We start from the raw sequence: 13,944 nt of genomic DNA on the forward strand, positions 1-13,944 counted from the left end.
ATATTAAGATAAAAATAGCACAATATTTTTGATAAATTTTATTTAGAAAGAAACTATAAGAAATAGTTGGGAATCAAAGTTATTAATACTGCCTTGACTTCGTTGACTGAGGAAGTATATAAACTTAGAAGGTAACACTAAATATATCTTTAATTAAATGGGCACAAATTTAGTCTCGAACTACGCAGTGAACTTAATTTAAGAAGACCAACGTATCAAATTCAAAACAGTTGCATGTGTTTGTTTCTTTCTAGGTCAACCAGCGTTTAATGCTCTCGTAAATTTGATTGCAGAAATATTAATACAGGAGCATATGAGTATCTAAGAAGGCACAAATATAATTATTAGATTTTTTTTTTCTTCTTCTAAACTTATATATGTATATATTTTTTTAAATATCACGGAGTCATTCTAACCTTCAAATTATTTAATAGAAGCATACGAATTAATTTGTCATCCATGTAATGATATTTATGGTTATAGTTTAGTCAAAAGAATCCGGAGACATCCAATAATTTTTAAGTACTCCTAAGATTAATTATAGGTTAGACATGAAAATGGAAGTGATATATGAATCAATTCTCCTAAGAAATATATCAATAAATGAGTCAAATCATGAGCATGATAGATTAAAAAAATTTACCCTCACAAATATTTAAATCCATTTTACTAGGAGATCAAAGTGATATTAATGTACCATTTGGTCTAGAGGAGTTTTAAAAATAACCACGTGGCAGAATCCAATTTAATATTTCCCGGGTTATTATTAACTCCTAACCCAACCGGGGATTACCCGGGTAAACCGTTTGGTACGACTCGCCTGTCAAAGAATCCCACCAATCAACCCACCCAAGTGGCAAATCCGTAGTTCCACGAAAGGAAAGGGGTATTCGCCCATCAGTGGAGCCGACCACGTGGTCGAGGTGGGGAGCAGGACAGGCTGGAACCGACGGACTCGCGACTTAAAGCACACGCGTACGGGGATGAGCGACGAGGTGGGCCCACCCTCCACCGACAGCCGCGCCCGCTCTCCGGTGGGGCCCGAGCGGCCGTCCGGTAAACTTAGATGATCACGATTTGACGGCTGTTATTCCTCGTCCGCGGAGACGTTGGGATCGGCGGAAGAGTCCAGAAATCGTTGCCATGGTAAGTTTTAATTACGTCCAGTACTTTTACCGTTAGTGGAAAATAAAAAGGTGATTTTTGTAATTTAATTATATTTAAAAAATTTATTTATAATAATAAATTTTAGCCTACACTAGACTAGTCTCAGTTTTATAAAAACTCTGTAGAAAAAAATTATAGTATAGTAGTTATTCGATTTTAATTAGGATCATGGCATAAAAATAATCAAACCGGCTCGAGCTAGAGCAAACTTAGCTCTTATCTAAAATGAACCATAATTTATCAGTTAAGTCAAGCTCGAGTTTAATATTAAGCGGAGCTTGAGTAGCTTGATAAAGCTCGATTTATATATGAATAGAAATTAGATTTAATTTGGTTACATATTTAATTTGTATCTATGATTCAATTTAAGCTTGGTGCAAGTCTAATTCAACCAAAAAAATTTGTTATTTATTTATCAAGCGGCTCTACTCGAGCTTCACTTAAACTTGAAATAGACTCAAATTAAAATTAATCGATTCAAAAGTGATCATTTAACTTAGACTCAAAATTAATTTGAAGCGAAGCTAATCCTTATTTTTACTTTGTGAAACTAAAATATTATTTATTTTTTAACATCACACTAATTTGCCTCATCGATAACTATTACTTAGGGCTATTTTTTGCAAAAAAAATCACTTCACCGTCTGAACTTTTATAAATGTCATCAACTTAAACAAAAATTATTAATCTAATAAAATAATTTATTTCCATCACTAAGTCACTACTAAACTTTCTTTCTAAATATATATTTATTTAACAAAAGCATAGTGGTTTAAGTCATATTGTTAACTCTGTTGAGAGCATCCCCAAATTTAAGGAGAAATAGTGTTAAAAGAGAAAATAGGAGGACATTAGTGTCCTATTTTTCTTCTTTAGAAAGTAAAGGATAAAGATGCTTCTCTTCTTTTAGGATCAACAAATACTATTCACTAATAGTACAAATTTTTAGAGTAATTAGTAAGTCATCATTTATTCCTCTATCTCTCTCTCTCTTACTCTTTTTTATCTCAATGGAGGAGTTGGCATGACAAGGATTCACATCACTCCTCCTGGCCACTTGCAAACTATTTGTGTCATCCCTTGCTGTTCCAGCTCAAAATCCTTCAATGCTAAATGTTATATTCACAGCTCACACACACTCTCAGGAGCACAAAGTGACCAAATAGTTTAAGCATGGCCCACTCACCAATAGTTGAAAAGCTTGTGATTCGGTGCGAGCCAATCTATTCAGATTGATCAAGATGTTCTGTCGAATGCATGCTAACATATTGATTACTAGACATATTCAGCGGTGTCGATCGTGTTGAAAGTAAATACAGAGAATTGTAGAGTTTGAGCTGGCGCGATGGGAGCCCCTCATTGCACGCGATTGATATGTTTTAGTGCGTATTTAGTTTACATGAATGCTACATAAGATAATTTACTCATTTAACTAAGTTTATAACTTATATATTTAGGTACAATATTTGATGTACAGACCTCCCAAGATGAATAAAAAAAACACTCCATAAGGGTTGAAACTCCATTGGAAAAGGAACAAAATAATGCATCAAACACCCTTCCAATTCCAATTAGAATGAGTCTGGATTCATGATTCAAGGGGGGCCCAAAATAAGACATATGAGGAGAACTGCAATAGCCAATCTACATGACATCCCAACAACAACAAAGAAGAAAAAAAAAGCATTTGTATAATATTGTATGTGAACCAAATCATAGATGACTAAATTACAACTCTGTGGAACAAATTAATAATAAGGGATAAATATCATCCTCCTGTATATCAACTACATGATGATGTTACACAACAATGACATTGTAACAAATGACTCTTTATAACTTGGATGAACTTGCAAAGAAGAAATTTGCAAAGAAGAAAAAAGAAAATGTCCGCACCACGAACATTTTATAGTTCGAAACCTAGCTATTAAATGTCCGCACCACGAACATTTAATAGTCAATCGTGAATTGGAACGTAAAAGATACTTGATTACTCTAGGACCGGCTCAATAACTAATTTATTGGGCATAAAGGGTTCGTTATTTTCTAAATAAATATAATTTACTGTATACATAGATGCAGTGCCACAAATAAGAAAATTAAAAATGGTTTTATATTGTTCATAGAACATTTATATATAAGTAGATTACTTGGTTCTATTTAAGTGATAAAATATAGAAGAATAATGTAACTTTAGTATTATAATTTTTTCGAACTTAATATGACTTATTTTAGGAAGGATCCTATTTATAATTTTTGCGTAGTGCCCATGTAAATGTTGATTATAGATAATAGTCTGGTTTGAAGAAGGTAGGAAATTTTTTATTATTTTGTAATTTATTTATGGCAGGAAATTTTGACATCAAGAAAACACTATTTTTTGGATGAAGAATCTGATAGTTATAATTTGGTTAAGTTTGAAGTATAATGAAGTAAGTTAAAATCTACTCTCTCTTTTTAATATTCACCTTTTAAAATTAATATTTAATACTTTGAGTTAATTTTAACTCACCACCTTATTGTATAAGAATCTATGAAGAAAGAAACCTTAGTGATATCTTTAAAATTCCTAAATTATCATTATCAATGACCACAATGAGCTCACATACAATAATATTTCTCTCATGGTCTTCAATTTTTTAAATATTATTACTTTTAGTTTAAAATTCTTTCTATGTCAAGGGACATGCAAACTATTCTTAAAGGTAGTTTTGGTTATTTTAGAAGTATAATTACTTACTTTTTTGGTATAACATGATGCTATTATCTTAACAATAGATCTTGAAGATATTTTTCATTAAAAAATAATAATAAGGGCAAATGAGGTTCATAATATGGGAATTCTTTTCTTCTTTTTTGCAAAATTCCCTGAATTAATTTTGAGCTGCTTTATTCATCACTCATGCCTATCTAATCTAAACCTTAATTGTCTTTACATGAATTAATTAAGTTTAAGAATATTTTAGGACCACCAGTTAATCATGTTAACATTATAAAGGTTTTGGATATCTTAATTAATTAAAAGTGAACCGACACTAATCCTCACTAGCATTCATAAAAGAGTTGTAATGAACTAATAATATACATGCATTAGGTATGATGCCTCAATATGTGGAAGATGCTAGAGACTTTTTATTCTCATGGAGAGGCTGATTATTATTGTGCATGTTGTTGTACTGCCTACTCTATTAATAATATGATCATATTAATAAGATGGTGTGGGACCACTAATGTCCCTTTTAGTCACTTGCTTTTAATAAGGTTAAGTCATAATTCCTTGTGCCCTAATTCATAGGGTGGCAATTGGGACGGGTCGGACTAAAATCAAGCCGACATGAATGCGATCGGATCATTAAATGAGTTAGAATGCTAAACACGAGTTAAAATGCTAAACACGGATATGATTCATTTGTTAAATAAGTTATAAAAGCTTACTCTTACGGGTTTTGAGATATTTTGAGAGACTCAAAGGAGTAGATTTGACTTGAATGGGTTGAAGCTTTATATTTTAAATACCATACGAGTTTGGCAACATTCAAACCAAATTTCTTCGCTCTGATATTATGTTAACTCATCGGCTGCTCTAAAATTATATTTAAACGTAAGATCTTTGCTTTGATAGCAAATTAATTGATCAAACTAGTTACAAATAGATTAAATGAGCTGAATTAATAAATATGAACACGACCCAATTCATTTATCATCTATTAAATCAATCCATTTAAAGCCTTCGGATTTATATCAGATTATAGAAAATGGACACCTTGTTACTGGCTTATAGATTATAAAATGAGGTCCATCCTTAATATAAAAAAAGAAGAAGAAGAAAAACTAACAATTTAACCATAGAGATGCTTAACTAGTAAATCACAAGTTAATTATTTGAAAAAAGAAGAAGCAATCTCTCTGCCCCCCTAAAAATGTCAATCTCTTGTAGGAGGGGGAAGAACACCGACATTAATTGACCAAAAGTCTACACCATTATTTGGGGTCAGATAAAGATAGCTCAACAAGCAATTGGAAAACCACAAGACAATGATCTTTATTTCTTTGCCTCCATGACTTGTCTCACTAGAAGAACACCATGAAAATTTTCAAATAATGCCCTCTACTTTAGTGATTTAAATTGTGATTAATATTATGTGGTTGTTTGGTTCAGTGCTTCTCTAAGATGCTGTGTTAAAAAATGCAGCATCTAACTGAAAAAAAATTATTTATATTAAAACATCTTTAAAAATTTAGTTAGATTCAGATGTAATCTTTTAACGTTCACTTTGTCGAAAGATTACGTACATCTCGCATTTTCTTGTATAATTTAATTACCGAAATCTCTCCTCATTAACTCCTCTTATCCCAAATCTATGGTCTATTTAATTCTAATAACTGAGATCTTATAATCACAAAACTGCTAAATTATAGGGTGTCACCTAAAAGTTTCTTCTTAACATCTATTTTTTATCAAATAAATAATGTAGAACTTTCTCTTTTGCTATGCAAGTAGATGGGAATGGGAAATAGTTTCATGCATCTAGTTAGTGTGTCACTTTTCCCAAATCTTTAACATTGCATGGCAATAGATTAATTGTGGAGAGGAAAATGATAGATAAAAGAGTATAATGACAATGAGTGTGACAAGAAATCTACTCTAATTGACATTTGACACTTCAAACTTGTTTTTGTGGTCATTACAAATTGAACAATTTGCAAATTAATTTCACTTTTATATTACTTAATTGCGATGTTATATTAAGTTATTTCAAGCCGAGCTCGAGTGAGCCAACATTTGATCGAGTTCTAAATGAGCTAGTTTGAGTAATAACCCCTACTTATTGTGTATGTTAACGCATAAATAAAAAATGCTCATTGCTTAAAAAAATAAATAAATAAAATATTTTAAATATAAGAAAATGAACTATGTTTACAAGAAAATGAACGTTGCACATAAAAAAGTACTCAATATATATATATATATATATATATATATATATATATATATATATATAGTATTAGATCTTTTGATCTAATAGCTCAACTTTTCTCTATTTATAGTTGACATAGCTTTTTATTTTAAACTTGATTCAATTTTACATTAATTTAATTTAAGCTTATTTAGGCTCAAAAATAGTTTAAATTAATAATACTTGAAATTATTAATTGAGCAGCTCGTTTAAGCTCAAGCTTGGCTCAAATTCAAAATGTGCTTGAATTAAAATGATTTCAACTTAAGCTTGACCATAACTCTAAATTTGAAATTAATTTAAATTCAAACTTAATGAGAACTAGGTTTGTGGGCTTGGGCTCTAAGACACACACATATTAGGTTTGTGGGCTTGGGCTCTAAGCCCTTGAAACCGAGCCCAACTAAGCCTTGTTCGTGTTCAATTTGGGTCGAGCTAAATTGATTTAGGCTCGCAAATTTTAGGCCTACGTGCTAATTGGAACACCAAACATTTATGATCGAGTGAAAGTACTTAAAAGAGAAAATTATAATAAATATTTATATGATAAGGTGTCAATAATAATATAAATAAATATGAGAATTGGAGTTACCAAGATAATGTTTTTAAGATCATTTCAAGAAAATTTGGCCCCAAATTAAAAAAAAAAAAATACATGCATTTTTAAGAACAAGTAAGTAGGGAATTAAATAACCGATCAAATTTGTAAGAACAAGTAAGTAGGGAACTAAATCTATCAGCATTTCAGGAGAAAATGAAGAATATTACCTAATGTAAACAGACCCATTTTCTATTAAATTTATAGTGTGACCATTTTATTAAATAGAATTCGGAAGGGGGGTTAATTTGGTTCCCTCGCCGAGGCTTAGGAGATTCCCCACCAGATATGGAAACCGCCGCCGGGCGGCGGTGGGCCCGGGAAACCTCAACCCCGCCCACTTCGGCGACCGCACCCGCCGCTTCACCCCGGCGGTTATCCTGCTCCAGCACCAACCGGAGCAACAACCACCGCCGCAGATGGTGATGACGTATCCCGCAGCTTTTCTCGCTCGAATCCACTATCGCTGACGGAGCTGGCCTCGGCTTTCTTGGGTTTCTCCTCCCAGTGGGGCCGCCTCCCCCGGGAATGGAGGCCAAGAAGGCGGCGTGGAAGAGGTGGGGCCACAACCGCCCTCGTCAAGAACCGCACCAGCCGCCATTGGATGGCGATCAGACGTCAGATGGCGCGCGGGGAGGTGGTCAGGGATCAAGAAAGGAGGGGCCGGCCGGGAGAGCACGCAGGGCCCCGCGGTGCCATGCCTGCCAGCGTGGACGAGAGAGAGAGAGAGAAATGAGTCAGCATGCATGATGATGATGTATCATGTTATGTGCATCAGTGCATGTCTTTCGTTTTAGTATTACTCTTTTTCGAAATAGCCCTTAGGTTGAACGAATTGTCAAAGCAGTCCACGAGATAATAGCTAGTGGGGCAGCAATTTAAAAATGGTGAGCTGGCGTACGTCTTAGATTTCCTACGGCGCTGATTGCAGTCGGAAACCATGGGCTGGTCCTGGTAGTGGTCGGCTTGGAGTTGGAGTGCATCTAGACTTAACCTAATGCAATACCTGTACTTGGACCAAATCGTACATTGGCGACACTGTGGTCCAGTCAGCTTTTGAAATCCAACCACGCGCACTTTAACGTCGGTAGACCATTTAATTTCTTAGAGAAATTTATTAGAAACATCAAATAATTTACTTTTAATTTTTTAGTAAATCATAAATTGCTATACCTAATACCCCTCCAGATCTTTGTTTGTATCACTTTGCTTTATATTAAATATAAAATTCTCAATTTTTTCATATATAAAAAAAATATTAGAGAGAAATTTCTATCATAATAAATATTAAAAATGTCAGAATCACCCTTCTCCTTCTATAGGGGAATTATAATAATTTATATTTTTTGGAGATGAAAAAGTTGACAAGTTTGTATTAGTCTAAACCACATGAAATAAATAAATATTTTAGAGAAAATAATTTTAAGGTTTTTTTATTTTAAAAAATAATAAAATGTTTCTGTTTCGGCGATTATAGAGGTTAATAATAAGAGTTAAATATATTATATATATATATATAAACTTATGCCTAAAATTATTTTATATTTGTGTAACTTTTTATACTAAATTAGTTTCTATATTTGAGGCTTAAGGGAGATTGTTAGATTTTTCATCGAACTGAAGATAGAATTATTAAATATTATTTATATTTATTAGGCAAACTGACTTTGGAGAAGATAATTTAGATATTTTGATTATTTTATTTTATTTTTTATAGTTAATATAAAAGGATATTTTAGTAATTTAGATGTATTATGTTAAATTGAATGAAAAATATAATAAGCTCATTTTAGTCACAAAAAAAAAATACATGGACTAGTTTGATAAAAAAAAATTATATAAATCTAAAATATTTTTAGACATAATTATCAGTATGATAAAATATATTTAACCTTAATAATAATAAAGATAAAGTGTTTATTGTCAGACAAAAAGCAAAAACCAACGGCTCCAAAAGCTCTCCAATTGTAAAACCGGAGTGTAATATTCCTTACGTCGCCGCCTTTAGCTTCACGTACAATTCGCTCTATATATATATAAGCTCTTCTCCGATCGACTCTTTTATCGCGCTCTCTTAGCTCTCTTTCCCTTCCAAGACCAAGTAGTAGTATAAATCTAAGCAGCTATGGTTGTGTTAGTGGTAGCAACCACCGCCGACCCCGCCTCCATCGGCCCCGCCTCCGCGTTCCTCGCCATGCCGGGCTGGTCCCCTGGCCCGTCCCTCGCGGTAAATTTCTCAATGTTAATCGACTTGGTTCCTAGAAAGATCTCTTCCTTCTTTGATTTATCATTTACTTGCACTTTTTTCCCTATAAATACTTCGTTATTTCGCCGCAAAGACCTCTTTTTCACCAAATTTATGTTTTTGTGTATTTGTCGAAGTTCGAATTCTTCGTTTCGAATTTTTTCCCATTTTTTAATGTTGGCGTTTGTTCAGTTTGATTTTATCCGCAAAATGATCCTCCTTTTCGCCACTACGTAGTATTTTCTGATGTTAATCTGGTTTAATTCGATGAAGTAATAGTCAAAAACTCCTAAAAAAATTTCTAATAATTCTTGAATTGACCGTCAATTTTTGCGATTTTTTTGTGTATAGGAGGGGATGGAGAGCTTCGCAAACGGGGAGGTGCGGCTACTCAAGCACGAGCGCAGCATCGTGGCCGAGGACGACCTCGATCTCCGGTGGGAGGCGGCCACCGGCGAGCCCGTTGCTGAGGTCATCTTTCTCAGCCGCCACACCGCCGTCTCTTCCCGTCCTGCCCTCACCGTCCATCCTATCGGTGATCTCTCTATCTCTCTGTTCCATTTCTTTTCCCCAAATTTGATCAGATTTATCATTGGCCGTCCAATCGAGATCAAGCGGTTGAGACTGATTGGTCCACTTTGTTTATCCTTTTTGCAGGTATCCCGCATTTGAGGGAGGACGAGACGCCCCCCCAAGGAGGACGGCCAGGGTGGGCGGCGCTCCCGAACCCTCGGATCGGCCCGTGGCTTCGGCACTTGAAAAAGATCGCTGGAGATCAAGGCCTCTTGCCGGAGTTTGAGGTACTATATTTTTTTTTTTCTTTTCTATTAATTGTTTGATTAGAGGTTGATTCCTGAGCAGTCTAGTTTACCTTTCAGGTTACTCTGGAGGCAACTCATCATGGACCTGTGACTAATAAACCGACTTTGTTCTTGGAGATTGGTATAGCAGTCTTCATTGCACATTTCTTCATTTATATTTCGTTTTTGTCTTGTATTTCATTTTAAAATGTTATTTTGCTTAGCTGTTCTGAGGACTCAAAAGCAAACATTAACTACTTGAGGAAATTGACCCTAAGTTTGTCACTTTGTTGAATCTATTTTTGCTTATCGGTGAGATACTCGTTGAGAAAGATTAGCAGATCATAGAAGAAAATTTAGATAAAGAGTGCCGGAGCATGTCAAGGAGACATTGATTAAGATTCGTCAGTATGCATATAGATGTTATGACAAAAATTAATTGGCGATAATCAAAATATACAATGACATTAGTAAACAGTTTGATTGTAAGTAGCAATTGAGTGGATTTATCATGGGCTTCTTGGTGGCAAAGTGCATCAAAATCCTGCTTCAAGTGAAGATGTTGCGCTGCACATTTTTCATCTGGCAATGGCAACAGTGCATTCTTAAACTTCACCATGCGTCGAGGGGCAAAATAGTTGCTCTGCCACCTTTCTCAGCAATAACAAATTGTCAATAGTGATCTTTTACAATGACAAGTGTTGTCACACAATAAATGAAAATTCTTAATGCTGTCTCTTGTATCTTATACACTGTTATGTCCCCTTATTGAGAATTAAGAATTAATACATCAAGGATTGATTTTTCTTTTCTTTTTCTTTTGACAGCCAGTGTTTGAAAACCAACCCTGTTCTTTGGTGGATTCCTTTCAAGTTTTAACTTAATGTTCTCAAATATAGCCAACTCCATATGATAGTTTTCATATCTGTGAAGAATTTCTTAGACAGAAAGAAGAAAACGAATCTTTTCAACCATTCCTATGTAAAGTCAACCAGCTTGCCATATTGGTTGTTTACCTAAACAAATTTACAAGTAATAATTGCAATTGTCTACTTGTACCTCAGAATCATCTTTCCAAAAGAAAATATTTTACTACTAAATTAGTTGTATAATTTGTCTTACATCAATTGTGGGTAGCGAAGGCGTAAAAATGTTGAACCTTAATTTGATTGGAAGTTGCAAACTTACAGTTGCTTATACGAATTGTGTTTTCAAAGAATAGAAAATTACTGTATGGATTGTTCTCTTCTACCAATTTATTTTTTGCATTTTTACAAATAGAGTAACTTATGAAGACCCTGCTTTAACTCTTTTAGGTAGCACAGAAGAGTACTGGAGGAGACAAGATGCTGCTCAAGCTATGGCTTTAGTGGGTGTTTTATGCAGTTAACTTATTATTTAGTTCAAGTTTCTGTACTGATGGTTTAGTCTGACTGCTACCAGCTGTAGGCTTTTGTTGTACAATAAGGACAATGATCAAGAATTGAATCAGCATAGTTTAGCTCTCATTTTGTAGTTTCATATGGGAAGAATGCACTGCAGTTTAGATTACTAGGCACATAGTAAATTGTCACTAGTTAGTTAGTAGACTTGTTTGATTACATTGTGCTTCGTTTTTCTTAACTGGCAAAATAACCCTCTGTCTCTCTCTATCTGTATTTTGCCAATATAAAGTTTCTCTTAGGTCTTTTTTGTTAGCATTCTAGAGAATCTGCTGCTCTTTTCATCAAGTTATAAGCTGGTATAAGTATATGGATTAAATTCTTGGCTGAACTTTCTCATGCTAGTTTTAAGTTACCGACCCAACTTTTAAATCATGAAACATTTTTCATGCTAGTTTATAAGTTACTAGGGAAGTTAATTAGATATCATTCTGCATTAATGAGCACAACTGACCCTTTTCTTTTTTACATTTGTAGCTTATGTGGGAAGGACTTGGCCTCGGGGGAGATAGTGATGTAGGAAATTGGCAAGGGTAAGTAGCCATAAGGTCATTCTTCAATAGTGTTATCAAGATTTTAAACATGCTCGACTTACTAATAGAAAAATCCACAAATTATTCCTTGGAGATCATCATATATATATAGTGAAAGATAGAAAGGTGATTTTCTAAATTTTGTCCACCATTGGTTATACTGTTGCCCATATTTAAGCACTTTGGATTTTGTGTTCGTACTTACTGTCATGGGCATTTCACTAATCCCATTTGCTAGTCAAAAGTTTTATCTTATCCAATGCTCAAAATGATTAGATTTAGTATCTGAAAAATCATTTCCGTCTCATAATGCAGGAAGAAGAGTAGTGATAAAGTTCTTTTGGGGATAGGAGGAGGCCATTATGCACCTCGACATATGGATATTGTAATGTAAGCAATGCCATCTGACGTAAGCGATAAAGTTCCTTATATTTCTGATGTAGCAAAAAAATTTCCTGCTTGCATCTATTAACATATTGCTCTTAGAGTATTAGTTTAATTGGGTATGTTATTTGACATCAACACGGTAGAACCAAGGTAGTAGGACTTCTATTTCATGGCTTGGTCTTTGTTTTCAGACTATTGTTGAGCCATAAAATCACAAGAAATATCCCTTGTAGCTTAATCTAAGATAATATTTTTGAGAAAAAGATTGGCTGTGCTAATGTTATATTGTGTTTTACATTATTGAACTTTTCAGAAAAGATGGTGTTTGGGTGGGCCACTTGCTGTCTGGATATTCTTTACCAATGGAAGATCCTACCAAGGGAAACGGAAAATCTAGTGAGGAAGGTATCCGTGGAACTTGGAAGCAATCAATCAAAGTTTCGTATGAAGCTACAAAATCAGCTTTTCCTGGAGGAGAGATTATAGCACATCTCGATCAAAAGTAAGTATAAACAATGCCAGTTGGGAAAATAAATACATAGCACAATATTGTCCTTTCTTATATTTGAAAATTGCTGCTGGAAGCAGATTCCAAGTTTAATAAAAGTTTAGGACCTGGCTGGGCTGATATCTGCTTAATAAGGAAATAGCTCAAGCTTAGTTGCTTTTCTTAGGCTGCAGGCTTCATATCGATGATGAAAAAGAGCCTCATAGTGAATAAAGTAATAAACATCCTGCCAATTGCAGAGCTATGAGGGTGGGATGCTTGTAACCTTAACCCATTGTCAAAGTATTTATATCTGTCTGAAACTCATGCCACAAAGTCATACGGAAAAGGCTTAACTGTCCAACCAAGTGATGTGTTCCTCTCTCTGTCTCAGTGAATTTATCTTAGTATCAATGATGGCTGTCCGTTTATATGGAATGTTAGTAGCCCTAGTATGGCATGGTTATTTTGCTTACTTTCTTGTTTCAATGTCAACTTCCTACTGTAGGTGAACTATTTGCATAACACCTAAACCTGCATAATGAACAATGTGGTGGAATGGCTCAAGTTGAATCATTCCTTTTTCTTAATGAAAATTGAATCTTCTATTTTTTCATATTGTCAATTTGAAGTTTTTCATAGAACAAAAACGTTATGGCTCTTTAATCTTATTGGTGCCTGCAGGAGTTTCAAAAGCTGGCAAAAGAGTGCCATCACAAGCTTCTTGCTTGAGGAGAACATACGGATTGGAAAACCTGGTGACTTCTTCTAAGGTTACTCCAGATGGGCGACTGATATAGACAATTAGACATTATCTGCATTCCTCCTCGAACTACTATAAATATCCAGAGCTCCGCGGAATCTCTCATTTTGTGCTTCTACATTACAATCCAGTGTTTGCATTGTCATCTTCATCCTGATTCCTGATCAATGCTGATGAAAATACCATGCAAGAGTGATCATTGTAATATTTAGATTCCATTTCAGAGTCCATTTGGTTCATATGGAATATATGTCCATTGTTTTAGTTTTTCTGGGCTCCTATGTACTATCATATCTGTAACTTCTCTTTTACCATCTCTCGAGTCCTTTTTCATCTTAGTATTGCAGTGTGTTATGATCTGCTGTGGCAATGTAAGAATTCTCCGAACTTGTCAATAGAAACGAGACAACAAATTTCTTAAGAAACAGTTCAGGAGCTTATCATTTATCAGGATATGTGTATAAAGTGCTGATATATATTTGAAATAATCAACAAAATGTTCTGCATATTTAGGAGCAAAAGGGAATATCATATACCAAATAAATAGATGGATCAGTCCAAACC

At 34.3% G+C, this 13,944-nt stretch overlaps 1 protein-coding gene across 1 annotated transcript; it reads left to right on the forward strand.

The window, feature by feature from the left end:
• The first annotated feature begins 8,638 nt into the window (after positions 1-8,638).
• LOC140795500 (D-aminoacyl-tRNA deacylase) lies at positions 8,639-13,805 on the forward strand. The gene is made up of 9 exons (XM_073148106.1): positions 8,639-8,950; positions 9,320-9,503; positions 9,626-9,768; positions 9,847-9,910; positions 11,085-11,137; positions 11,688-11,743; positions 12,059-12,133; positions 12,444-12,632; positions 13,302-13,805. The coding sequence occupies exons 1-9, from the start codon at positions 8,849-8,851 to the stop codon at positions 13,387-13,389; spliced, it is 954 nt and encodes a 317-aa protein (XP_073004207.1). The 5' UTR covers positions 8,639-8,848; the 3' UTR covers positions 13,390-13,805.
• The last annotated feature ends 139 nt before the right edge of the window (positions 13,806-13,944 follow it).

Source organism: Typha latifolia, chromosome 9 (genome assembly GCF_019914945.1).
Source record: "Typha latifolia isolate L0001 chromosome 9, TyphaL0001v2, whole genome shotgun sequence".
Lineage (NCBI taxonomy): Eukaryota > Viridiplantae > Streptophyta > Magnoliopsida > Poales > Typhaceae > Typha > Typha latifolia.